The sequence below is a fragment of the Hoplias malabaricus genome, chromosome 7 (genome assembly GCF_029633855.1).
Source record: "Hoplias malabaricus isolate fHopMal1 chromosome 7, fHopMal1.hap1, whole genome shotgun sequence".
Taxonomy (NCBI): Eukaryota; Metazoa; Chordata; class Actinopteri; order Characiformes; family Erythrinidae; genus Hoplias; species Hoplias malabaricus.
In genome coordinates this window covers 26,976,405-27,004,334 of record NC_089806.1, presented here as the reverse complement: position 1 = coordinate 27,004,334, position 27,930 = coordinate 26,976,405, and the positions used below count along the sequence as shown (strand labels likewise).

The 27,930-nt window shown below is 37.3% G+C and overlaps 1 protein-coding gene across 1 annotated transcript in view; it reads left to right on the top strand.

Moving 5' to 3' along the window:
- LOC136702713 (adhesion G protein-coupled receptor F5-like) overlaps nt 1–16,624 on the top strand; it is a 55,842-nt gene extending 39,218 nt beyond the window's left edge. The window contains exons 15-23 of the mRNA XM_066677862.1: nt 5,955–6,143; nt 8,551–8,703; nt 10,833–11,023; nt 11,126–11,296; nt 11,470–12,822; nt 13,528–13,569; nt 13,691–13,753; nt 14,701–14,764; nt 15,279–16,624. Of these exons, the coding sequence (XP_066533959.1) occupies nt 5,955–6,143; nt 8,551–8,703; nt 10,833–11,023; nt 11,126–11,296; nt 11,470–12,822; nt 13,528–13,569; nt 13,691–13,753; nt 14,701–14,764; nt 15,279–15,349 (2,297 nt within the window). The 3' untranslated portion in view covers nt 15,350–16,624. The remainder of the gene's footprint in view (nt 1–5,954; nt 6,144–8,550; nt 8,704–10,832; nt 11,024–11,125; nt 11,297–11,469; nt 12,823–13,527; nt 13,570–13,690; nt 13,754–14,700; nt 14,765–15,278) is intronic.
- The last annotated feature ends 11,306 nt before the right edge of the window (nt 16,625–27,930 follow it).

Below are 27,930 nucleotides of genomic sequence, written 5' to 3'. Positions count from 1 at the left end.
CTGACACTCTAAAAACAGAGATGTCCTTTCCCCCCTTTTCTCTAAACACACTCACATAAAATTTATGGCTCTTTACAGCACATGGAGGGTTCTTCACACCCACACTCAAAAGCAACCGGAGAAGAAAAGGGGGTTGATCAGTCCCCCACTTTCTCCATTTTCTCCCAAAAAAATTCTTTCAGCTGACACACACACACACACATACACAGCAAGACACTCCTCTATCGCCCTCTAGCGAGCAAAAACATACACGACAGTCACATAACAGCCCCAAAAAATAACACAGCCTCTTAGAACATAGAACACACGAATACACAATCAGGTTGCATTAAAATACACTACAAACTGTGGCGGGAACAACTTCCGCTCTTTTATTTAAATTATTTCACCGCATATGAATATACTTCTGAGGAGATGAACTCTCACGGCCTACCCCTAGACCAGGCAATTAACACGAAACCTCGTCAGGTTCCGAGCTGAGGACGCCACCACTCTGTCTCAGATGGGAACCAATCATCCATCTATACCATTTTAAATTCCATTATAAAAAACCATAATGGGCACAACTTCCATCGAAACCATAATAAATTCCATGATGGGCACAACTTCCATCTAAACCATTATAAATACCATAACCAAGCAACCCCAAATGTATAAACCAATAAAAAATTATAAAAATAAATTATAAAAAATTAAAATAAATTGATTTGCTCATTACCTCACTCCAGACCGCCTTCAGACCTCCGCACCACTCTGATTTAGAAATTCCAATATGCAGAATTTGAATAAAACAGGGTCTGCTCACCCACCTCAATAAATTGCGGCCGCGAGTGGAAAGGAGTCCGAAGTCGGTCTTGTTCTCACACTTCCGCACGTCCGGGGTCACCAATTGAAGAATTAAATGTTCTTTTTGGACCGTTCCCTAAAGTAATTAAAATTTAAAAGATCTCCAAAAGATCCAAAATACACCCCCTCTCCTGAGGGAGGCGTGCTCGTTCCGGAAGCGTTACAAAGACCAGTCGAGTGAAGTTCAAAGCAAACCAAAGTATTTATTTTAATACTGGATCCAGGAGAACTAATACATAAGAAACGCAACCTAGTGCCCTTCCACGCAGAGTTCTGACCTTCCCATCTGACTCCAAAGTTTTTATACCCCAAATGACGAATACTCTGCTGGCAAGGCGTTTAAATCTAAACTGTTTAAATGCATGTCTAGATACTGGTTAATCATTCATATGAGTACATATAAGATACAAGATTTCACACAATTATAATTGCTTAATTTTAACTAATCATTTAAGGATATTTATCCACTAACACAAAGTAATAAAATTATTTTTCACAACACTGTCCAGTCCTTTTTCCCTTCCAGTGTCTTGTCCAATGTTAAGCACCCCGTTCAGTCTAGTCCTTTCCAGTCGCCGTATCTGCCCAGTGTTCAGTCACCTGTCTTGTCTCCGTTCCAGTCTCTTGTTCAGTCTCCTGTCACCCCCCTTCGTCAGTCTACTGTCCAGGCCCCAGTTTCCAGTTCTGTCAAGTTCCCAGCTCCATTTCCTGTGCCTGTTCCCGTCCTGTCCTGAGTCCTGTCTCCCACGGTTCCTTGTCTTAGTCTGTCTTGTTTTCCGTGCTCCCTCCTGCACCAGTTTCTGGGGGGTCTAGGTTACGCGCCCCGGGAGTTGCGTGTTCAGGAGGGGGCATCTGTCACGCCCTCATCTCGTTTGTTTTCCTGATCTCAGCACATGGCTTTGTTTTGTTGTCGTTCACGCCCCGCCTTTGTTCCGCCTTCTTGTTCGTCACTCTCGTTATCCGTTTCAGGTGTTTCTCGTTTGTTGTATTTAAGTCCCCTTCCCTCACTTCCTGTTGTCGTTCATTTGTTCTTCGGATTGTATTGTTCTTGGTAATGTTTCGTTCAGCTGTTCTTTGTATTGTATTGCTCTTTGTACTGTTTGTTCCCGATTCTCATTCTCAGTCTTGTTCTTTCCCCGCTTAGTGTTTGCCCTCTAGTTCGTTAATGTTTGTTTTGTTAATTTCCTGTTAAATAAAGTCTGTGTTATTAACGTGTGCGTCCGCATCCGTCAGTCCGCACCCCACAAGCCTAACACATTGCCTGTCTTCACGATGTACATATATGCATGACTAACAATTCTATAGTGATAAAAGAGAGGTACTCCTTGTTAGGTCTAAATTAACACTTTCAAAAAATAGTATATGTTCTTTTTCTATTGCTGAAAGTACTATACATGTTTCTGCACGGGTTAAGAGCCTTGGTGTTATTCTGTATTGAACACTTTATTTCTTTAGTCATATAAGTTCTGTTTCATGTATTGCTTATTTTACTTTTAAAACATTAATAGACTTTGGTCTGTTTAATTTCAACATTCAAGTTTTAGTCAGTGCACTGGGTACAGCTTCAGATCTCTGCAGATTGACCGAGTTGACCGAGGATGTTACACCTTGGTTGATTCAGCTACACTGGCTCCCTGTGTCACAGGATCAATTTAAATTATTAATATTATTACTGATATTTAAAGCACTTAATAATCTTAGTCCAGCATACCTTTCAGATCTCATGCAGATCTATATTCCATACCATTCTTTGCACTCTTCATCTGTAGATTTTTTGGCCCTACCAGCCATCAGTTTTAGAATAGTGGATGCCAGAGTTTTCTTCTATGCTGCAACCAACCTTTGGAACACATTGCCCTCTGATATCTGTGCACTAGAATTGCTTACAGAATTTAAAACTGCTCTTAAAACATACATTATAAAGTCTTACTCATTGTAATTTGATTTGCTGACTACATTGCTGTTTTACGCTTTTCTGACACGTTTCTGATATTAATTATGTTTACTTTTATTTACTGTATATTACTGACTCCATAAGGTGACCTTGAGTGTCATGAAAGGCACCAATAAATAAAATATATTATTAATATTAAAAAGACATATAAATAACAGACTGTGTAAACATCCTGGATGAAAAGGCAAAACTTAGGGAGCAATGATACAAGTTTTAGTGCACCATTAAAGAAGAAGCTATCTTCAGCCATATGTTTGCTCTCATAGTCCACCAGTTCGCCACACAGAAGCAGGAGTTAGCAGGCATTTACCTGACATTTAGTGCCAGTGAATGCAGGCTTTCCCAGTCTGTTCTCCTTATCAGCCAGCACACCACACATCATCTGGGGGAAGGGGCAGAGAGCCTGGGAGCATAGCCCATGAATTTTGCATCAAAGAGGGGAATGGCAAGTTCAGGGTCATAATGGAGGCTTTAGAACTTATTGTTCATATATCAGAAAAGCCAGTCCAGTGGTGATTCTAGTTTGGCTGGTCACATTCTCCTTAAAGTTTTGCACTGTAAATTGCATAAATGAAGCTTTGATGGTCATTATACTTTTCTCTCTTGAGGTAGCTAAATAAATGTGGGAAAGGCCAGGGTGGGACTAATGCGCATGTGTTGCCATCTTGTCTGTGAATAAAGGGGCTAAGGACTGCTTTCTCCACTCAGGGTGCTGTTACTGCACTTTATAGAAATTAGAGTTCTGCTGCTTTATGAATGTTTCAAATGTCTGATATTTCATCTTTTAAATTTACCTGTGGGTAACAGGTAGTGGCAATGTGAAATCGTACTTGCAATTACGTTACATGGACAATAGTTTTGTACCTGTGTGCACCACACTAAGCATGAAGAGAAGAATTAAAAGCAAATAATTCAAAGTTTGCGACAGCCAAATTTACAGATAAAGCTTGAACAAGCTCTGTCTCAGAGACCTGTACCTGTACCATTTAGAAATTTATAGCCCATGACACTACAGCTGACCGATGTGGTGGAAAATTATGACAGAAACAAGAAAGCTGAGTCTTTGAGTCGGCATCAAATAAAACAGCAATTTATTAACCTGGGAGAGGGTGCTGCGCGCAACGCTGTTTTTGACCTCTCTACTGATTAACGTCTTTTATACCTGGAAAGCCCTTTCAAGTTCACCATCTGTTCACTCTTTTACATTTCAATCATCTTTGAATGTATCCTGTTCCCAAAACTCATGAGTTTTCCCACCATTTGTTTTCCACTCTCGCCTGTATTTCTAACACCTTTCCAGACGTGCCCTGTGCATCCCCCTCTACCCCTTTGGTCTCAGTTATCTCCCTTCTGTGGTCTGGAGACAAAGGGAGTTGATTGAAGGGAAGGTGTTGATATGTAATTTGAAACACACACACACACATAAGTCTGCTGTCTCACACAGAGAATTAGGAATAAAACAATTTTGGTTTATGCAAGCATGCGTGGTCATTGCTGATTAAAAATATATCTATTGATTATGAATCATTTCTATAAACAAATTTCCACCACACTGACCAGAATGGATGGTAGAGAACATCTTATGGAAAATTTCATTTAAGAATTATATCTTGGCTAAAAGAATCTCAGACAAACTCAAAACAAATTTCAGCTGACCTGCAAACACAGGGTACAGCAATGTCAGCTTGCAGTGCATTTGGAAATTTTCCAAAATGATTTGGAATGCAATGTAAGGCCAAGTGTATGAAAGCACATGTGCCTTTCAAGAGGAATGTTTCAGAATCATCTAGAAATTTTTTAAGACAAAGCGAGTGTTCTGAAGTGGCCAGCAATGAGTCCAGAACTAATCTAATCTGAGGGACCTGCAGCAGTTGTCACAAGGTAGAGGGGACCCTAATTCCAGTAGAGATATGTGAGAAAGTCATTCATGGTTATAGGAAGCAATTGCTTTCAGTTATATTATCCAGTGTGTGTGGTATGAAACACGAAATTGGAGGTGAAAATAATTGTTTCCAGTTAATTTCTGGAATGCTGTGTGGAAAGATATCAGACTTTACTTTTTCCCTTAGGTTATTGTCTTGTAAACATTTATTTATTCATTGTCATTGTCTGTAACCGCTTATCCAGTTCAGGGTTACGGTGAGTCTGAAGCCTACCTCGATTCACTTTGCACATGGCAGGATGTCTTGTAAAAATGTGAATAATAAATAATTTATGGACCTGTACAGCTGTTCACGTCTATATCAAAAGAGATGTACATGATTTGTATAATAGTAATCCTTATATATTTTAATGAAACATGATTATTGACACAGGGTTATAGAAAGGCTCATAGTTTTCATACGCAAAGACTTGGGTGTGTATTTCCTCACTCCTGCTACACACTTCTTTTGAAACACAATACTAAATTGGCAAAGTTAAACAAGAAACCATGATTCAATTCATAATTGTGTTACAATCCATATATTAATCTGCTTTTCCCTAAAAGTGCTTTTGTAGAAATTGGCATTTCAGTCCACTAAACAGCAGAATTGTATCAACATGATGTACAGGACATTTTATTTACATATGCGTTCTATTACATACAAATACTTAAAATTACCAATCAAAGCTTAGGATTTAGGAAATCAACATGTTATGCTACATTGTGGGATTGTTTTGCTGTAAAATCTTTTGATGAGGGATGGCTGTATTAATGTGATTATTCAGATTTGTCATGCTTAAAATGAATCAAGTTAAATCAAAAGAGAAGCAATGTATCTTAACCAATTTCAGAGAGATGTCAAAAAATACTATATGGGTAAAATTAATAAAATTAATTAGAATTATTAGACAATTACCAAGCAAATTTAAATCAATTGTCTAAGATCTTATTTTGCATGCTTCAACACCACTTATACAATATACTTTTTATATAAGAAATGTCTGCTTAATCATCATCATCATCATCATTATTATAAATAATAAAAATATATAATATTAACTGATGCAGTTTAGCACTTAATTTCCCTCAGAAAGACATAGTAAAACAATTTGGAAAAATTCAAATTTAGAATTACGTGAAATATATATAGGCATATATCTGACATAATAAAACGTGATTTGTGTCTGATCTTGGTGATTTCTAACATCTTTTATAATAATCTCTTCACAGGTGTGTACTCATGCACATTGAAAAGAAACACAATTCCCTACATAATCTTTCAAAATATTGTAATTCAACCTTTGCCCAGTGTCAATGTGAATTTCTCAAAAACATTGATGTGTGGATCGCCAGTTAAACTTGTGTGTTGTGCTGACAGCAGCTATAATGTTCAGTGGAGCTTGAACACTGCAGCTGGGGGTGAGGCACAAACAAGTAATACACACAAACATCAGACACACATTCTGAATGTGCTTTGAAAAGATAAACTGTGACAATTTAGAAACAGCAATGCAATAAATTCTCTAGTTTACATGTTTTCAAAAAATGTTCTTATTAACATAACACTTTCCATGGTGAATAAATAATTTTATAGGAACATTGTAACAATAAAGAATGAAACTGTAATATTAAGTAATTATTTTGGAATCTGGAAAGTTCTAATAAGTACATTTCTGTAACTGCCACATCCTGTTCAGGGTCATGGTGGGTCCCGAACCTACACAGAATCATTGGGCACAAGTCAGGAATTCATCCTGGACAAGGAATGAGTCCATCGCAGGCCAGCACACACTCACACATTCACATCTATGGACACTTTTAAAAAGCCAGGAAACTTATCTTGAGGCAGGATTTGAAGCCACAACCTCACAACTCAGGAGCTGCAGCACAGTGACACTATTTTGGAACCACTTGCCACACCTAAATAATAATAATAACAACAACAACAACAACAACAACAATAATAATAATAGGTTTTATTATTATTATTATTATTATTACTATTGTTGTTGTTTTTTGGCAATGCATTAATTAATTAAACTAAAGGCAGTTATGGGGCCACTATAGGTAGTGTTGTTGCCACACATTTTCAGGGTCTCAAGGTCAGTGGCAGGGATTGGTGCAGGAAAACTACACAGTAAATCATTAGTGTTATGTCACTAATGATCACTATTAGTATAAATCACTATTAGTGTTAAATTAACACTGTTAGTATAATAATTTAAGTTAACACTAATAGTGTTGATTTAACACTGGTGAATTTAGTGTGGTGTATGGAGCTAAATCAATGAAATAAGTATTTGAATGTAAATTTTGAATATTTTAAATATATTTGCCTGAATATTTTATATTTGAATTATATTTGTATGGAATTTGAAAAACTTTCTAAAAAAAGTTTGAGGTATTTCATAAGTTTGAAATATTCACATAATTCATAAAACAATTCAGATTGTAAAAACTGAGAGTAAAAAAAAGAAGTTGACCTCTGGCCTAGATTCGTATCAGAATTTTTTATTCTTGAATTTATGGATCCATACTTTTTTATCTGGATTTTTTAATGTGAAATGTTCAAATCTGAACCTTAAAACGTGTCAAGTTCAACAAATGCCATACAAAAATAATTAAAATATAAATTATTCAGACAAATATAATTCAAATATTCAATATTCACATTCAAATTCTTATTTCATTGATTTAGCTCCATGAGCCAAGAGAGGAAACAGAAGGAAAAAGTGAGGAACACTGGACAGAGTGTAACATAAACCTAAATAACAGTACAGAGACAGGGACAGAAAATCAGACTAAGGAACTAAATTAGGAGTAATGACAGAAAACTAACAATAGCAATAACAAAATTAACTAAATGCTAGAACTAAACTAGAACTAAACATTGTTGTAGGTTACTGATAGTGGAGGTTTTTGAAAGGTGAAGATTATTGAAAATGCTGTTGTCACCGTTCTTGTGTGGACGAGGAAAACAGATATTTCTTGTGACACTCACGTCACACAGCATGCCTGTCTCTGGCTGAAATGCAAATAGTTTATCATACCATATAGGGTGTCTTGGATAAATAATTTACTACACGGTACATATGCAGCTGGCACTAGATTTCAGATTCCCACATCAGACAAAAACGTTAATGATTTTGTATTAAAAATATATAATGCAGTATTATGATCTAGATTCAGTAATTTTATGACTTGTATATTGTACAAGGAGACAAACAACTTTAAAAATAACTAGATAAACAGAAAAGGAACAAAACCTGAACATGACCAAGACCATGAGACACAGAAACAGTTACCAAAACTCACAAGAGGCCAACAAACTCTAACAGTAGGGACAAGCCTTATATACAGTAGACAAAATGAGAACAAATGAGAGTTACATGAGGGAAAGGGGGCTAGTATATGAACACCAGGCTGAGTAGAAAGGCCAAAGAACCCAAGGAAAGCATGACCAGGCAAGGGAACAGGACAAAGACACAGAAGAGGACACTTATGTCCTATGAGGACATTAATGCGTTCTCCTTTTATCTTTATGATTTCCTCTGGGTGCTCAATTATCCTCTCACAGTTCAAAACCTACATTGGCAGGTGGACTGAGAATGATTGAGAATGTGTAAGCAACTGAATGAGTATGGGATGGCCTGTGATGTACTGGTGCCAGATTTATTTTTTTTAATCACTATAAAATTGTGAAATATGTCTAAAAAATGCATACACTTTGTCAACATATTTCTTACACAATTAATTTACTTTAAAAATATTTCCAGAGTTCTGTATTTACAATAAATTAAGTTAATAACCATTCCCTCCCCCCCAGGCCAGCAGACAGGCTGCACCACCTATATATACAGTTATAGCACTGGAGACTGTCAAAGCAGCGATAAGACTCAAAATTTCACATGCCAAGTTCACACAAACAATGGAAAACTTTACAGTTCACACAATGTCACAATAACTTTGACTTCAAAAAGTAAGTTGTCTTATTTCTCCTTCTTTATATATGACATTTCCCCCTGAACTGTAGCAAATGGTAATCAAAATGGTAATAATCTCTAGTTTTAGCCGAACAGAGACATAGCCAGTACTGTTAGTGGGTGTAGTGAGGGTGTGTGGAGCATAACCTACAGCAGGGTAAACTAGAAATCAATTTTCATGCTGGCAAACAGGACTAACTAAATCATTTTGCTGGCCACAACCTTAAATTCTTTACTTGACCAAACAGTCACAACACAACAGCACTTACAAAGCAAACAAAAAGACAGGAATATTGTTAAACAACACCACAACTACTTTTAAGATTTGTTTTAAAAATAGTTGCTGCTTTTCAATGTTTTTAGACTAATTTTAGGAAATGTTGTGTGCTAGCACACAACAACTAGTGCTAGCACAGAGATCACTAGTAAATTTTGACAGATAAAGTCTCCTTTCGGAAAGGACAATTTAATACTGTTGAGTTGGAGAGGTTGGAGAGAATTTCAGATGCTCTACACAAACACATTCAGACACAATCTTTCAGCTGTGGAAGATAAATTTAATGTATATTACCTCTAATATTGTGGTGGCTTTTTTGCTTTGTTAAAATAATATATGTGATCCTCTGAGCCACAGCATATATTGCTAGTATGGACCATGTCCGTAGAGGCTGAAACGGGGAGGTGAACTCAGAAGTCTTTTGGGGAAGAGTTCAGGGCGGCTTATGAATGCGTATGAAACCGGATCCCCCTGTTGGATAAATGAATATGAGAAAAGGGTGGAGGCGGGAGCAAATTTAAAACAGGAGGCTCAGTGGGCTTGATAAAGGCAGAACACGGCTCCGAATATGGGGATCAGCAGGAATGACCCAGCGCGGAGGAACGAGCTAACGTTGTGAAGCAGTCGGATCGAGATCCATCTCCTGAACTAAATGAGGCGAGTTTGTCTGACGCGGAAATCACGTGAATTTGCTGGGTATATATAGGGCTGAGAGAAGTAGTTCGGGCGTGGTCCTACTCCCAAAATTCACTACTCACAAATTGCTCATGACTGTCTCTAGCCTATGCTCACACCAAGTAAGCAACTGAAACTGTGTTTTCTTTCCATGGATTTCTCCAAAAAACGGGATTGCCTTCCCTCCATTTTAAAAAAGCGAAATTTTATTGGGGCATAATAGATTTTCAGTTATGAATAAATTCCTTAATTTAGTAATACATATTTCAATTGCACCTCTTGCTGCTTCATGTACCACCAGTGGTACTCGTACCACAGTTTGAGAACCACTGGTTTATATGAATCACACTAATGTTATATCACTACACAACACATACCAAGATCTAGCCAGGTTAAACTACAATCAACACATACAAAACACCACAAAATAAAATACACAATACAATATGTATTAAGCATCAAACAACACAATTTAAAGGCTTATTTACTCCTTTGCTTTCAGGACCACAGAGCCAAATAGTTAGTCCCAGCAGATTCCAAGTGATCATAATTCTTTCTTCATTAAAAGGTTTCAGCCACATTTTCAGTTAATACATTTATTCATTATCTTCATTCATTCATTCATTAACTGATTATCTAGTTCAGGGTTGTTATGTGTTCTGAGCATACATGGAATCACTAGGCGCAAGGTGGGAACAAACCCTGGAGGGGGCACAGGTTCTTCACAGGGCAACAGACACCCATATATTCACTCACACACTCACATATGGACACTTATGTACCAATGTGTACCGACCATTGGAGGAAACCAGAACACCCAGAAGAAACCCAAATGGGGAGAACATACCAAACTCCTCATAGACAGTCACGCGAAGCGAGGCCCGAACCTACAATCCTGGGACCCTGGAGCTGTGTCACAGAGACCCTACCTAATTACATGTCCCAGCCAGCCTGGGAAAAGCTGAGGATTCTCACGGAAGAGACATATATAATCCCCGATAACTCCCCCGATTTCACTCATAACCCATTTTGTCTGAATAACTCCTAATAATGGGTGTATGTCCAAAACAGTATTTAATAATTGTCTGAATAATTTAACAAGTACCCTACACATTGTTTAGGGTGTTTGTATTTGGCTACTTGTTGGCTAATCATCCTCCCCTCAACCCACAGGGTTTGACTGCTACAATGATCGATTTGGAGGAGGAAGTATAGATCAAACACAGAAAGGTGACTGTGATGCAGATAGCACTGGAAATGTGATAGCAAAATGTATAATTGACTCAACTAACCGAGGAAACTGGGTGATTGAGAAAGATGACTGTATCCTGCGTGCCCTCCAGAATCTGGCGAATATAGCTCAGGTAACATAGCTTTTATCTCAGATTGCTTATATCCATGAAAACTAGCTTTTGTGCAGATGAATTGTTTTGATTCCTACAGTAAATAATTGTGTTTTTTTTTAGCATTTACTTCCTGCAGATATTCCACAGTTTGTTTCTGAATTAAAAAATGTCACCACAACAAATGCTGATAAGATAACAGGGTCTCCTATAAACACGCTCACTACTGTGAACATAATGAGCAAAACTGCCATGGTATCACAGTCATTGAAGATTAATGAGACAATAATGAATGTATGTAACATTTTTTATCTGGCTTTATAGCTAATTTTATTTCTTTATATTTGCTTTTTCTTTGCATTAGACTATAATTAAATTGTTTGCAAATGTATCATAATTAATTATAAATATCTGTTGCAATATTAATATATATATATATATATATATATATATATGTCCATTTCTAGAATTTCCTACAAGTAGTGGATGTTGTGGCATCCACAAGTGCTCAGAATACCTGGATTCTGTTGAATAATGGCACCACAACTCAGAACACAAGCTCTGAATTTCTGAATTCTACTGAGTTTATGGGGCGAACACTAACAGATGATAACTTTCAGATAACAACAAATAGTACTCAACTAAGAAGAACTATAACTAATGCCCCATTGTTTGGAACATTTGGCATAAATTCAGCTACGGAAATTGCTATCCCACAGTTAAATGGACAGACTTCCATCACCATCATAGTTTTTTCATCTCTGGACAATGTTTTGCCTGTTCGGAATGAAACCTACAATGGCACTAAAAACATCACCAAAATCAATGCAGATGTGGCTTCAGTCGTTCTGAACAGTACAGTTATCAACATCTCTCTTAAATTTGATATTAGAAACAAGTCACTGAGAAACCCACAGTGCGTCTTCTGGAACTTCAAACTTTTGAATGGAGCTGGAGGATGGGACTCAACTGGATGTGAAGTCAAGCCATTAAACGGAACTGAACAGGTTTCATGCGAATGTAATCACACAACTTCATTCTCAATCCTGATGTCACCATTTGTTGTGGATAGCCTTATTTTAAGTTTCATAACGTATATTGGTGTTGGTATTTCAATGATCTGCTTAATTTTGGCCCTCATCATTGAAGGCATAGTTTGGAGGGCATTGACAAGGAATGAAACATCCTTCATGCGCCATGTCTCCATAGTCAACATTGCTCTCTCCCTCCTGATTGCGGATATATGCTTCATCATTGCAGCAAATATTGTTAATTATGGAGAGCCAACACCAGTGGGCCCCTGCAGTGCAGCAACATTTTTCATGCACTTCTTTTACCTTGCTCTTTTCTTTTGGATGTTGTTCTCAGCACTCCTGCTATTTTACCGCACTGTGATGGTGTTTTCTAGAACATCTAAATGCACAATGGTGACCGTAGCCTTCACTCTAGGCTATGGGGCGCCGTTAATTATAGCCGTCATCACTGTGGCAGTAACAGCTGGAGGTGGAGGATATGTCCCGAAACGGAATGCCTGTTGGCTAAACTGGGACCAAACAAAGGCCCTCCTGGCTTTTGTGATTCCTGCTCTGACTATTGTAGCTATAAACTTCCTGATATTGATTGTGGTGTTATTTAAGATGGTCAGGAGGGGAGTTGGTGCCACCACTCAGCCAGATGAGAAACATGCCATAGTGGTCATTGCCAGATGTGTGGTCATTCTCACACCCCTCTTTGGCTTGACTTGGGCATTTGGGATTGGAACCCTTATATCGCCTGCTTTAGGGATTCAAATAGTGTTTTCAGTCCTCAATTCACTACAGGTAATAATGATATGTTTATATATATTATATTTTGTAAATGTCTGCTACTAATTGTACCATACTCTCATATTGCAGTATACCACAACTTTGTCTAGTGCTAATAAGGTTTAAAGTTTTCTCAAAATAAAGGCTAGTATACAACAAAAGCATCTTAGTTCAGTATCTCTAAAATGTTTGAAGATGCTTAATTATTTCAGTTCTATACTAAATTTATTATGGCTTTGTGTGAGTTTTGACTCATTTTAAAAGCTTGAGCATTTTAAAACTCTTCCTTCTTTATGAATTTTAACCTTCAACAACATAATGACCAAATTCAAGTGTTAACTGCTTTTTTCTCCTTTAAATTTATAAAAAGTTACTTAGCCATAAATGCTTTAGCCAAATCGGTTTACCAAATCTTCAAAATAGTGACTATAGCGGTGAAGGAAATACTGTACATGGCTTAAGGCTTCATTTTCGTCAGTTCATCATTACATTTTTAACAAACCTGAAGAGAAGGTTATTAAAAAACAAAAGCCACAAGTAATGGGGATACCATATTTCCTTAGCTGTGGTATATTCTATTTTTCAATTTTGAACATATACTGTACCTTAAACTCAATAAAATGTCATCAAAATGTATAGATTTTTACATGATTATTAATAATTATTACTTGTAAAATACACTGTTTGGTAATTCACATTATCTCCTGTATCTCTTTAAAGGGTTTCTTTATATTTGTATTTGGAGTTCTGTTTGACAGTAAGGTACATGTTCTATTACAATTTTTGATTTCTTCATTTTCATGTGTAGATCTGATTTTCAAACTACAATATACTATTTTTATGTTGATATTATTATTTATTTAATTTTGTTTTATGATAACAGATTCGTGAGGAACTGGCAGGAAAGTTCAGAAAAGATGTCCGTAGTAGGTCTGGCCAAACCAAGGTAAATCTATTACATTTACGGCACGGTGGCGCAGCAGGTAGTGTTGCTGTCACACAGCTCCAGGGACCTGGAGGTTGTGGGTTCGATTCCCGCTGTCCCCGTGTCCGTGTGGGTTTCCTCCGGGTGCTCCAGTTTCCTCCCAGAGTCCAAAAACACATGTTGGTAGGTGGATTGGCGACTCAAAAGTGTCCGAGTGTGTGAGTGTGTCTGTGTTGCCCTGTGAAGGACTGGTGCCCCCTCCAGGGTGTATTCCCGCCTTGTGCCCAATGATTCCAGGTAGGCTCTGGACCCACCACGACCCTGAACTGGATAAGCGGTTACAGATAATGAATAAATTAATAAAAAATGTAAATATGTAAATATGCAAGGCCCCAGAATAGGGATGATCCATCTCCAGCCAGGGAGGCAGTGAGCTTCTCCACACTTAAGGCCAAAGAGCAGCACCTGTTACTCTCCCAAGTTAAGAGAGTTTCACCCTGGTTCCTCTGCTCAGTCTTAGGTTCAGGCTGCTAGATGCTGCACCTCTGAATAGTTGGTATTTTGGGTGAACATCTCGTAGCTTGCTTTCCAGCCTCTTTGTTTTGGCTTCTCTAAAATCTTCTTTTGATATAGGAAAAAAGGGTGGAATGAGGATGGGAGGGATGAAGGAATGTTTTATTAATTCTTTTCTCATGATTAATTTGTTAGAAAAATCTGTTAATTTTATAGTGTTTTACATTTTTCTCTCAAACTTTGAGCCTGTCATTGTTTTCGCTAAAAGATATTTGTGTTCTTAATTAAGTTTGCACTTGTATTAGTTGTCACATATCCAGTTGTTAACTCATTCTGTTAACATTGGTTTCCCATTTGGGAATATCTGTGTTCAAATCCACCTCAGGCTGCACTTTCACATTACAAAACAAACTTTGCATTCAACTGTCTTACTATTAATTCCTTCTTAATTACAGAGCACTAGTGCAGGCAATTCATCTTCTACTGGGACTGGCTTCAGAGAAAGATTTCGGCGCAGAAGTAAGTAACGAGCTGACAGGCAAAATCAATCATTTATATTCACCAACAAGATAAATAATTATTCTTGGTGAACTTATGTAATGACTCCATTTAATTTTAATAGTTAAAATATTATCTAACATTCTGATCATAATGAATATGATGTCACAGGAGGATAAAACATAAACATGCGAATTTCCATATAATATTAATTACACAGTAGACTGAATGTTCAACTTAGGGTTGAGACAATTAAAATACAACCTTATATTATTGCTTATTTTCTTAATTATTTATAGCTTATTTATTTATTTATTTTTGTGATTCTACATGTGAAGAAGTGTTTATTTGTAGCATTGATTATCTTAATCTGGGGAATGAATGTGTTACTCTGACATGAATTGTAATTTATTCAACCTACTTCTGTTAACCACCTCTACAGCCAATCTTAGGCTCTGTTAGGTATTGGTTTGCATGCAATCTGAGCAGTATTGGTCACCCTGATATTGCACCTAACATGCTTTTCTGTTTGCAGGAGGCTACCAAACATCAGACAGCAGTGGATTCTTATCTTCAAGCAATTCAGATACATTTCTCAACACTTAGTACAACACACAGCTTTATCAATCCTTTTTTTGCATGCACTGTAGAATACACAAATACGTTTATGGGTTTCTTACACCTTTATACAGGGATATGTTAGAGATATATTTAACATATGAAGCAGCACGGTGGCGTAGCAGGTAGTGTCGCAGTCACACAGCTCCAGGGACCTGGAAGTCTGTGAGGAGTTTGGTGTGTCTGTGAGAAGTTAGCCCTGCAAAGAATTGTGCAGGGCTAACTTCAGTGAGCATGCAGTGCTGTGCAAATACATTAGGCCCCTAAAATTATCAAATCAAATCAAATTTATTTGTATAGCGCTTTTCACAACTGATGTTGTCACAAAGCAGCTTCACAGAATTCCAGTAAGGGAAAGATTTGACATGAAATGTAAAAAAAAATGTAAAAACCCTCAAGTGAGCAAGCCAGGGGCGACAGTGGCAAGGGAAAACTCCCCCAGCTGAGGAAGAAACTTTGGGAGGAATCAAGGCTCACAAGGGGTGACCCATCCTCCTCTGGTTATCATTGTTTAAAATAATGTGTCTTGTAAATAAGAGTGGTGATAACAATTATATATTATTATGAATACAAAATATGATATTCTTTTCTAAAATTGTGTGTTATGAGTCAGTGCGAAGATCAGTGTAAAGTTTGTTTGCATTTGATTTTCTTGATTGTATGAATTGGTGAAATACATAGCACACTTTATTTAGCATAATGTATAATAACCTCAAATAAAACTACACAGCCACAATGAAAGTGGTTAACACACAGAATATCACACTGTAATATGTAATTTGTTTTTATATTTAGTTGAGTATATAATTTCTTACTGCTCATATAATAGTTCTTTAAATCTGATTTTCTCAGGTGCCTAAAAATTTTTCACAGTACTATGTATCTCGGCATAATCCTTCTAATGCCTCGCTATACCTTCCCACAAGGGAGCAAAAAAATATACATAGAACGAATCTAAAAAGTGCCGATTTGAATGAATGCACTTAAATAAAAATGATATCATTTTTATGAACATTTGTTTTCTTTTGCTTTTCTGTGGAGATTTTTTAAGGTTTTATGTCTGAGCGCTATTAGGCAGTCATTTGGAATTAATGGGCGGAGATTATGCTAATGAAATGTTAACTGAAAAGAAACCTGCACGCCCACCCAATTTGCAAACTTTTGGTATTCACTACCATACGCACATCCTACTAAAAATCTGGTGTTTATGCAGAGTTCATGAATCTGGCGGAAAGTTTTCAGGAATGTCCACTTCTTTGTACATTACGCATAGTTTGCTTGTGTTTTTTTATGAAGGTTTCATGAATGAGGCCCAATAATAATAATAATTAGAGAGAGATTGTGTCACGCTTATTACTGCCTGCAAAACGTGGCTAGCGTCGCCTCAGCTCTTCAGCGCGATTCTGTGCTTTGTGTTTTTTAGCTAATATAAATATTTTTGCTCTGGGAGAGGAGCAAAATAGAGGGGAGCAGTGCTTGCATCGCATCGTTGGATTGCCTTTGCAGCTGTGGAACAGTTCAATGCTGCCTTAAAATCTTAGATGGGTTCAACTCGAGTTTAAGACTCGGACTCGAGTTGCACTTAAGTCGCTTAAACACTGAATTTAGACTCGACTTGTGACTCAGACTCATGATTTGGGACTCGTGAACAATTTTTGTGTGATGTAATTTATTTTTATTGCTATAAATTTTTTTTAAGTGGATGTCTTTATTGTTAGTGACCAGCATTCAGTTCCCTCCCTGCCCGTCCATGCGCCCAGACACAGATAACAGCACTGACCAGCGACACTGTAGCAGATCCTTTTAAATTTGCTTATACAATATACTTATCTTTATTAATATAAGTTTACATTTTGCTGGATTTTTATTTATAGTAGTCCATGGTCTATATTTGTATAATTATTTGTAATTATCTGATTAATTCAGCTGACTGCTGTTTATTATACTGTTTAAACTAAGCACAGTTACAGCTAAGCACAACCAATCGAATTAAAGGTACTCTATTTTATATTCGCTTGCCTTTTTTTAATTAAAAATAAACATCCCGTTTAACAATAATATATTGTCCACTCGCAGTGACGTAGCCCAAACTAGTCCAAGCCCCCCTCAGCCAAGTGTTAATTTCCCGTGTGAGAGTTTAAGCGCGAATTCACTCTCGTTTATCCCGCGGTTCCCACTCACGCGAGACACGCGGCAAACGCAGCTTTCTTTTCGTTTCCACCAGATTTACTGCACCAAACCCTTCACAAATGGAAATAAAATAACAATGCATGTCTTTCAACAATAAGAAACTTGAGACTCGAGTTGGTCTCGTGATGAGAGACTTGTACTTGCCCCTCCAAGACTAGAGACTTGATTCGGACTTGCAAAAATGACTGGTGAACATCTCTGCTTAAAATTCAGTCAGATTAAGATATTTTACTAGGCTGCATAATAAGTTGTGTAAGAATTGGGATAGCCTATGTGTCGGGAACGCACACACTATGAAGTAAAATGCTCTTTAGTTAGACAGCTCACTAGGTTTTGGGACAGACCCCTTGTCTTGACGTATCAGATTGTGTTTATATTGCATTAGAGTTTGTTACTTAAATATTTCCAAACAGAGATTTTATTGTTTTGAAATTGTATTTGTTGATTAATTTAGAAAGATTAAATTAAAAAGTGCTCCATTTCTTTCTTATTTTTATAATAAGAGAGCAAATCTCATACTGAATTAACAACATATAATCATTACATTAACCGTTTTTTTTTTTTTTTTTGTGATAATTTGGAATTACTTGAGGACACATTTGTACCTGAAATATTGATATTAAAAGAACTTGTAATGTTTGCTTCAGTGTCAATGTCTGAACCATATTTTGTATAGTTTGGTATAATTCATAAAACAGGGTCTTAAAAATTTGCAAACCTGGAGAACAAATGAAATCTACAATATTTGTGCAAAATGACAAGAATGTTGTATTTTATGTGACAAGATCAGCAAAGAGACCTCAGTGTGACCCCAGTATTATTCAAAATGTAACTGGAAATGCAATCAAGAAATAATGCAGACACCAGAATTGCTGCATTATTTAAAGTGGAAATGGAAACGTGCAGAAGAAGATGGAGAATAAGGGACATCATCTTAACATGTCAGAGAACATAGAAGACTATGACTAAAGCATGAGAAACGACCACATAAAACATGCAAATACAAAGTCTTGGCATATTTTGTTACATATACAGTACCAGTCAAATGTTTGACAGATAGACAGTTGAGGTTTTTAATGCAGGATTAAAAAGGATTAAAAGAAATTTTAAGATCATTTGTCGTTTTATTGATTTGAACACCTTTTGCACTAATTATTGGAACATAAAATTTGTTTTGTAAACTCATTGAACCATGACCTACATGCACAGGTCAATCCAAATATGAGAAAGGGTTAAAGTGGCCAATTGCAAGTTTTTCTCCTCTTTGCATCTTCTCTGAAGAGTGGCAACACGGGAGCCTCAAACAACTCTCAAATGACCTGAAAACAAAAATTGTTCAACATCATCATTTAGAAAAAGGATACAAAAATCCATCTGTTTCCACTGTGAGGAACATAGTGAGGAAATTGAAGACACAGGCACATTTCTAATTAAGGCCCACAGTGCCAGGCCAAGAAAAATCTCAGATGAGCAGAGGTGAAGGATGGTGAGAAAAGTCATAATCAACCCACACACCAGCACTGTCCTAGAAAATCATCTTGCTGCAAATGGTGTTACTGTGCATCGTTCAACTATTCAGCACACTTTGCACAAGGAGAAACTGTAGGGGAGAGTAATGCAGAAGAAGCCTTTTCTGCACACACACACCATAAACAGAGTCCCTCAAGGTATGCTAAAGCACATTTGGACAAGCCAACTTCAATTTGGAATAAGGTGCTGTGGACTGATGAAACTAAAATTGAGTTATCTGGACATAACAAGGGGTGGTATGCATGACAGAAAAAGAAATTTACCCACAGTAAATTTTGGTGGCAGTTCCATCATGGCTGTGGGGCTGTGTGGCCAGTCCAGGTACTGGGAATCTTGTTAAAGTTGAGGGTCGAATGCATTCCAGTCAATATCAGCAGATTCTTGAGAACAACGTTTAAGAATCACTAACACATTTGAAGTTGTGCCGGGGCTGGATACTTCAACAACACAACATAAAACAAAAAATCTACTAAGGCATTCATGCAGAGGAACAAGTGCAACGTTCTGGAATGGGCATCTTAGTCCCCAGACATGAATATTATTGAAAATCTGTGGTGTGATTTAAAGTGGGCTGTCCATGCTCGGAAACCATCAAACCTGACTGAACTGGAGATGATTTGTAAAGTAGAATGGTCCAAAATACCTTCCACCAGAATCTAGACTCTCATTGGAAGCTATAGGAAGCATTTAGAGGCTGATATTTCTGTGAAAGGGGGATCTACTAAATATTGATGTAATTTTTCTGTTGATTCAGATTCAGAAATACTTTATTGACTCCAAAGGGAAACTGCTGTTGTTACAGTTGCAACCGTTTATGTAAAGAATAAATACTCTAATAATAATTAAACATTTTTAAAAAAGAGAAAAAAGAAACAAAACAAAAGAGAAATTTGCAATATGTACAAATTTACATTCTTAAAAATACCGTAAAGTGACATTGGCTGTGATAATAAATATAAAATATTGTATAGATTATTGCACCTCTGAATTATTGCACACATTAAGAAAAATGAATCACATTATTATTGTTATTGTACTTATGACCAGTATAATGTGGCATTTAGTATTGCACGGATGAACCATAGTGTCACACTTTGAGGGAGGAGTTATAGAGTTTGATGGCCACAGGTAGGACCTCCTGTGGTGCTTAGGTGCAATGAGTCTTGCACTGAATGTGGTTCTGTGTTTTATCACTGTGTCATAGAGTGGGTGGAAGCCATTGTCCATAATGGCCTGTAGCTTAGATAGCATCCTCCTCTCTGACACTGCCATCAGCGAGTCCAACTCCACACCCACAACATCACCGACCTTACGGATCAGTTTGTTAAGTCTGCTGGCGTCTACTACCCTCAGCCTGCTGCCCCAGCATGCAACAGCATATAGGATAGCACTCGACACCACAGACTCATAGAAGGTCATGAGCATGGTCTGGCAGATGTTGAAGGATCTCAGGCACCTCAGAAAATAAAGATGACTTTGGCCCTACCTCTCAAGGGCATCAGTGTTCTTAGTCCAGTCCAGTTTATTGTCAGTGTGCACTCCCAAGTATCTGTAGTCCTCCACAGTGTCCACACGGACCCCCGTGATGGACGCAGGGGACACCAGTGCCTTGTCTCTCCTCAGGTCCACCACCAGTTCCTTTGTCTTTGTCACACTGAGCTGCAGATGGTTCAGCTTGCACCATGCAACAAAGTCTTTCACCATACCCAATTTTATGCACCTGCCTAATTTTGTTTAAACTATTTGTGGTGAAGGTTTCGATGTGATTATCTCAATCCCACTCCACAAACTGGTTTAGCTTAATCATAGATAGACATCAGACTGGGAAGGCCAATTAGAGCCCAGGAAGACACCAGAGTCAGTGTAAAGTTAGGATGGTTTACTGAATAACGGCAGCTCATCCACACAACTATTATTGTTTCTTTGATACAGTCTCACACCCTCTTAGGCTGACTCAGAATGTTTACAGGAGAGTATGTCAACAGGTGACTTAATATGAACATGTCTATTGATATGGCAGGTGGAATATGGGAGGCAGATATGAGGTAGCTGAAGTAGCTGATTTGAGGATATTCTGATATGGTCTACAGAAACAAATAAAGAGAAAAGAGACTGTTCATAACTACCACATTAATACACACAATTCATTAACTAAATCCCATGCTAACCAAATACATTCCATGAACTCGTAAAACACTCATGTCTAACATGAAAATATACTGCAGGCTAAACATAACTGGTTCCTGGTGAACCTTACTTCACTCGACTTAACAATGTTATTCCTTTCACAAGTTAACGATTACTACATAACAACATAACGACTAACTCACATAATGTCAGGCACGCATATCAGTGATAATAACAAGGTTCAGTCAGATGTTAGTGCTGCCGTGCTCTTTTCCTCTAACGTGCTCGTTCTCTCGCGTCTTCGCGCTCTCTCTTTGCCTCGTGCTCTCTCTCTCTCTCTGTCTCTCTGCGAGCTGCGGTCCGGCAACTAATTCTTGCATACATTCTGTAAATCCTATAAACTTAATTTCACTTAAAATATCACTGTGTTCATATTTAACTGAAATTGCTGATCCGAACAACCAATAATTTATAAAGGAAAATCATGATAGATTCAACAATTTACAAATAATAGACTAATAGACTTCGACTTTCCAAATATATACAATGTAATTTTAAACAAGTGTATTTATTTTTTTCATGAAATTGATATATCAATTAAACCAAAAATATGTATTCATGAATGTAGCTGCATTGTACAAATTGCACACTGTGAGACACAGATTGGGATGTATTCATTCGTGAATAGTAAAAAATATTTGTGACTTGTGTTTTATTTGTGGATTAACATTTAAGCATTTGTCAATTATTTTGAGACTAATCTCCCTCCATAATTGGGGCGTCAACTTTTTCTTCAGATCATAATAGGAAACCAGTACAGCGCAGCAAGGGTGAGCGATATAATATCGTTTACAATAACACCGGTATGACCCTTTTAATTCGATAAGACTTTTTCCATATTGTGTGATATTGTGACATAAGCGCGTGAACGTGATTTGAACTCAAGCTACATCTGGGGGATATATCACAAATATCCATATATTCCATGGTATTTTTTACACGATTTTGAATATATTCATTATATAGAGTATGCTGAGGATGCTCTATATTCCACCTGAGTACATTTAAAACCATGCCCAAATGTCCCATTCAGCTTGTGAATTTCTCTCTCACGCGCACACCCACCTACACATGGGCGTGCACGCACACAAACAGACGCACACACCTCGTTGTCCTGCCATTGTGTGTGTATGCCGCTTGAGCAGTTCTCAGCACATTTACTTCGCGCACTCAGGTCTACTTCTCTGATAACTGTGAGTATGTCAACAATGGACAAAAATAAAACCAGTGGTGAAGCTTTAATTCCAAAAAAGAGCACTGTTAAGACCATGACTTGTTTGAATCCAGCTCCACATATCAATGACTTTGTTTACAATTATAACAAACTATAAAAATAGTTTATCTTGTCAATTGCTGACCGCGTGTGCATAATCATTGAAAGTCTGTTTATACAAAGCTACAAAGTTAAGTTTGTGAGCATTTCTAAAATCAAGCAGCTTAACATTTTATCAAGCAAGTAATCTATGAAAAAGGAACAGGGCACCGCTGGGAACTAGATATTTATATAATAACTTACATTTCTAGGTTTTTAAGGATCAGACTGATAAAACGGTGCTGTAACAAATTCACAGCCTTGTTTATTTTGAGTAACCCCTCGCTCTGGTGTTCTGGCTTAAATAATCCAGAGAGTTTGTCAGTTTTCTTGTAGAGTTGTGTAGAAGATGTAGAAGATTTTGTGCAGATGTGCACAAAAATATGTGCAGATGTAATTTACTTGTCAGAAGTCAGTAATGGTGAGATGTGTCCGGCAAATATTAATTTGAATGAACGATTTATTGTTCATGTTTTAATTTTTTTTAATTTTTTTGTTCATGTTTTAATTAATTCAAATGAATGAATTAGTAATTTGTGCGAACAAAGTAACTAATTAATTCACTTGGTAGCTCCCTGGTACTAATGACTGCAGTCACTGCTCATGAAGTAAAATTACTTTAATTAGTCTATAAATACAAAAGATATCAGTTCAGTGTTTATTGTACTGTGTACATATAAATTATGAAGTGAGTGTACAAAAAGAGAAGGGGATAAGCTGTGCATAGAAGTTTACCAGAAAGTTTACCGTAATCGGGTCCCCAGGGACAAACCTCTAATGACTGCTGCTCTCTTCTGCTTCTTTGACTTAAGCACATTCTAGTGTGAGCTGTTCTCACTTCGGTTAAGCTTGCAGCCTTTTGAGAAAACACAGATTTTTGTGCTTGGATACTAGTGACTGAGCAGTAATACCCAATGCATGTGAAACCTGAAAGCAAACCCATCGAAAAAAGGAAAACTAACCACATTAAGCAGTTTATAAAAAAACATTTCTAATAAATAATTCATAAATCCAACAGATATCAGTTCAGTGTTTACCATACTATTTTAATTAATAAATGTTGTTGTGATGTGACTCTTTAGTGTTTAGGTGTAGGAAACTTAAATCTTCAATGCTAGATAACAGGAATGTTGCATAGGAAGAGAGTGAGCTGGGCCCTGTGTGAAGCTAAAAAAATATATGTATGTAAATATGCAATTATTTCTTATTGTACAATGGCATCTGTTTTCTACATTTAAAAAATCTGTGGCTGTGAACACATGCACATGCAAACACAAGTGCACTAGCGGCTTTTAAAGAAACACCCAAAGTGGTGGGCAGCCATCCCTTGTGTCTGGGTAGCAGTACTGGGGTCGATGCCTTGCTCAAGGGCCCCTCAGATGTGGTTTGAGGGAGGATTATCTAATGTATTGCTTTATGTAGTACCTCAGTTTAATTGATGGTGGTGAGTAGTGGCAAAGGGTCAGAGGATGGCAGCAATAGATGGGAAAATTGATTAGTAGTGGCCCTGAAAGTCAAATACTACATACAGGGTGGCAGGATGGCAGGTATACCATGATGGTGCCTCTCCAGTGGCATGGAGTTAATTGAGAAATGGAAGTGCGATCTAAAGGGAAACGCTGCTGAGGAGCTCGCGCATGGTGGCAAAGTAGTTCCACAGAAGCACCTGAAAAGATGAGCATGAGCCTAGCATGAGCTAGAGAGTGTGAGCAGCACTGCAGCAGAGTGGTTGGGCAAAGGAAGAAAAAAAAAAAACTGATCTCAAATATAAAACATGTAACTTGCAAACAAAATATCTAGCTCTGACATTTGTGCTTCATGACTTTTGTGCATGAGCTCTCAGTTCTGTGGGTTTTTTGCGACTGATCCCTGAATTTGCAAGCAGTTTTGACACAAAACTCTAGCATGGGTGGGTTTTTTCAGAGTTTCTTTGCCATTGCCTATTATAGTTTATCAATTGTATTATTATTATTATTATTATTATTATTATTATTATTATTATTATTATGTTATAACAATAACAATAATAATAAGTTTAAACAATAATTAATTATTGTTAATGATGATAAATTTTTTATTAATAATTCACATTTCCTCAGAAAACTTTGCAGTAAAATTTGATACAAATTTATTAAATTTGTATTCTTTAAAGGGGCAAGAACTCTCTTGTCTGTCATCCCTTTTCTCTGACCTCCTGTAACAAAATACACATATGACATTTGTTAAAAATAGATTAACTCTGATCTTCAAAATAAAAATTGGGCATTTAATTTATGGAGTGAATTTTGTGATTAATTTAAGCTCTCACCGGTGTGTCACACACTTTCATACATTTGATTAAACAGTGAGGCAGCTGATAAATGTCACGCCTTCGTCCTGTCAGTCTGTTGTCCCGGCCATGTGCTTTATTTGCACATGGCTCTGTTTTGTTTATGTTCAAGTCTCCGCCTTTGTTTCGCCTCCTCGTCCGTGTCATGTGTTACCCGTCCTCGTTATCTGTCCAGGTGTGTCTCATTTGTGTGAGTATTTAAGCCCTATTGTGTCACGTCCTGTTTGTCGTACATTTCTCATTTCTCTTTTCTCATGTCTAGTCGGTCGTGTTTTCGAGTCTGTCCGTCTGTCTCCACAGTTTCTCCGTGTTTGTTTCCCTAGTCGTTGTTTCGTGTCTCTCTTGTTACTTCGTTTACTCTTTAGTCTGTCAGTCCCGTTTGCCCTGTTTAGCTCCCCTTGTTTAGTGTAGCCTGCTTGGCTCCCTGTTTGTTTTCGTTTTGTTAAAGTCTCTTTGTTTTGTTATTATTCTTCTTTATTAAATATACTGTGCTTTAGCGAATGCGTCCGCCTCCCTCAATCCGCCCCTCGTTCCTGACAATAAAACCACAGTATTACTTCAAAATTAGGTGCACAGCGGCAGCCTAATAATTTCACAAATGAAAAACGTGTTCACACTAATCATTAAATCAAAACAACAGTGAAATGACACTCATCGCTCACATTCATGGCTTAACTTAGGAACAGGTCCTAGTTAGGAATTAATCAGAGGGGAGGAAGGTAGAAACCAGTTGTGAGGCCAGAGTTGCTTACACAGACCAATCTTATCACTGAAGCACTGAAGGTTTGTGCTTAACTTATTGGTGTGCGATTTTCCTGCACAGAAATCATAACTTCTGATCAAGATTAGGTTCAGAGCTCCATGTTGGGCGCCATTAAATAAATGTAGTAAAGTAATTATGCCCCACGTTGCGGCGGCAAAATACTACATAGCAAAGTCAGTGATAATTAATTTTTATTTGATTAATAGATAATTATTTAAGTAATTGTGTTAAGCTCCATGTTTGGGAGCCATTAAGTAATATGTAGTATCTTTACCTTTCTAATTTTAGCTTGGATATGTAGGTCATCATGTTGTACAGCAGAATTAGCTAGAATTAATTATTATTAATGAATTATGCTCATTGACCCGTTGTAGGTCCTTCACTCCGAAATTGAATCTGAACTAAAAGTAATAATTCCGTAAAGTTGCACAAACAAACAAATAACCAAGGATTGGTTTTATCACACAACTGGTTTATTAAATGTAATATCGTATAATGAATATTGATTATACATTCATATAATAAAATGGATTACAGTGGTACATGAGGGAGCATGGAGATTAATATATGAGGGTATTTCTCTATGATAATTTCCCTAAATTCTAAAAAGGCTATAGCTTATCCCAGCAAAGCACTCAGCACCAACCATGTGATCTTACATATTCCTGGAGATGGACTGGAGATAGCTGGGAGTATGTCAATGACGTGCAGTGAGAGACATGTCCATGCATGTCTTTCCTGGGCCTTTTGCTCAGAAGATCATTCTGAGGGAGCATGTGGCCTTCTTTTTCATTGCTGATCCTGAAGGTCTTGTCACCACTTTGAGGGTCAGAGGTCTGAGGTCTCCTTCATGCTCTGGTCGTGGCATTTAGCTTTGCTGGAATTAAACTGTAGCTTTTCTTAAACTATAGTTTTCTACTAGAAATAAATTAAAACTTCTGGTTGGAAGTTCTGGGTTTGCTCTCTCTGGAGCCTGCTTGAGGAGCCCAAGACTGTTTAAAAGAGAGCCATAAGACAGTCTGGAAAGCTTCTGAAGAAGCCTGAAGAGAGCTGAAGAGCTGAACTCATAAGAGCTGAACTCTGAACTGAGAGGTGTAGAGAGAGCCGGGGCTCTCCCTTAACTCTAAATGAGTCCAACTGACTGAGCTGACTGAAAAAAAAACTTGCGTCACCATCTCTTTTTGTTCTGCTGTTCTTGTTCCGCTCTCTTCTGTTCTTCTCTCCCTACATTTTCTTTCTGTTCTTCTCTTGTTGTGAGTTCTTAGTTCTGAGCCTTTCTATTCTGAGTGAGTTTTTCCCACCACTGGGTTTTAAGCAGATTTTAGGAAACCCGCCTTGAAGGCCTGATTGGTCCTCAGGGATTGAGGATTGGAGCATCGCTTGCTCCTGATTGGATGTTTCTTGAACCCAATTTATGACACTTGACAAGACAAAGAATTCTGAATCATACTTTTACAATATAAATTATTATATGCTAACACAAAGTAATATAATTTAGACAAAACCATGTTTTACATAATTCTTAACCAAATAACACACAGAGTATGTGGCTTCCGTCTACATAAGTTCAAATAAAAAGGTGATTTTAAACACGTATATTAATTCCATTTGTTTTGTTTGTCTAAATTGAATTAATTTCACACAGTTGTATGCATATGTGACGTGTTTACCATGTAAGAACTTCAGGATGTTTGAATGTTTTGAATGACTGAATGAATTTCCACACACATAATTGCATAATTGTGTATCATATGTTCTCATGGGGGAGATATATAGATACATACATGCAGATCACCCACAATATTAAGACCACCACCCTTCCTCTACAGTCATGGCCCATTCTCTCAGCTCCACTAATCAGACATGAGAACTTTGTAGTTCTAAAATTATAGACTGTAGACTATCTCTTGCTCTGCATACCTTAACTACATTTCATCATGTGCTGCAATGGTCAGGACCCCCAAAGAGCAGGTATGATTTGAGTAGTAGATCATTCTCAGTGATGGTGGTGTGTTGGTGTTGTAGGCAAGGCAAGGCAAGGCACGTTTATTTATAGAGCACCTTTCATACAGAAGCAATTCAAAGTGCTTTACAGAAAAATAAACCATTTTTAGATTAGATTAGATTCAACTTTATTGTCATTGTGCAGATTACAAGTACAGGGCCAATGAAATGTAGTTAGCATCTAACCAGAAGTGCAATATATAACATTATTTACATAATTTACATAAAGTGCAGTTGTGATTATTTACATAAAG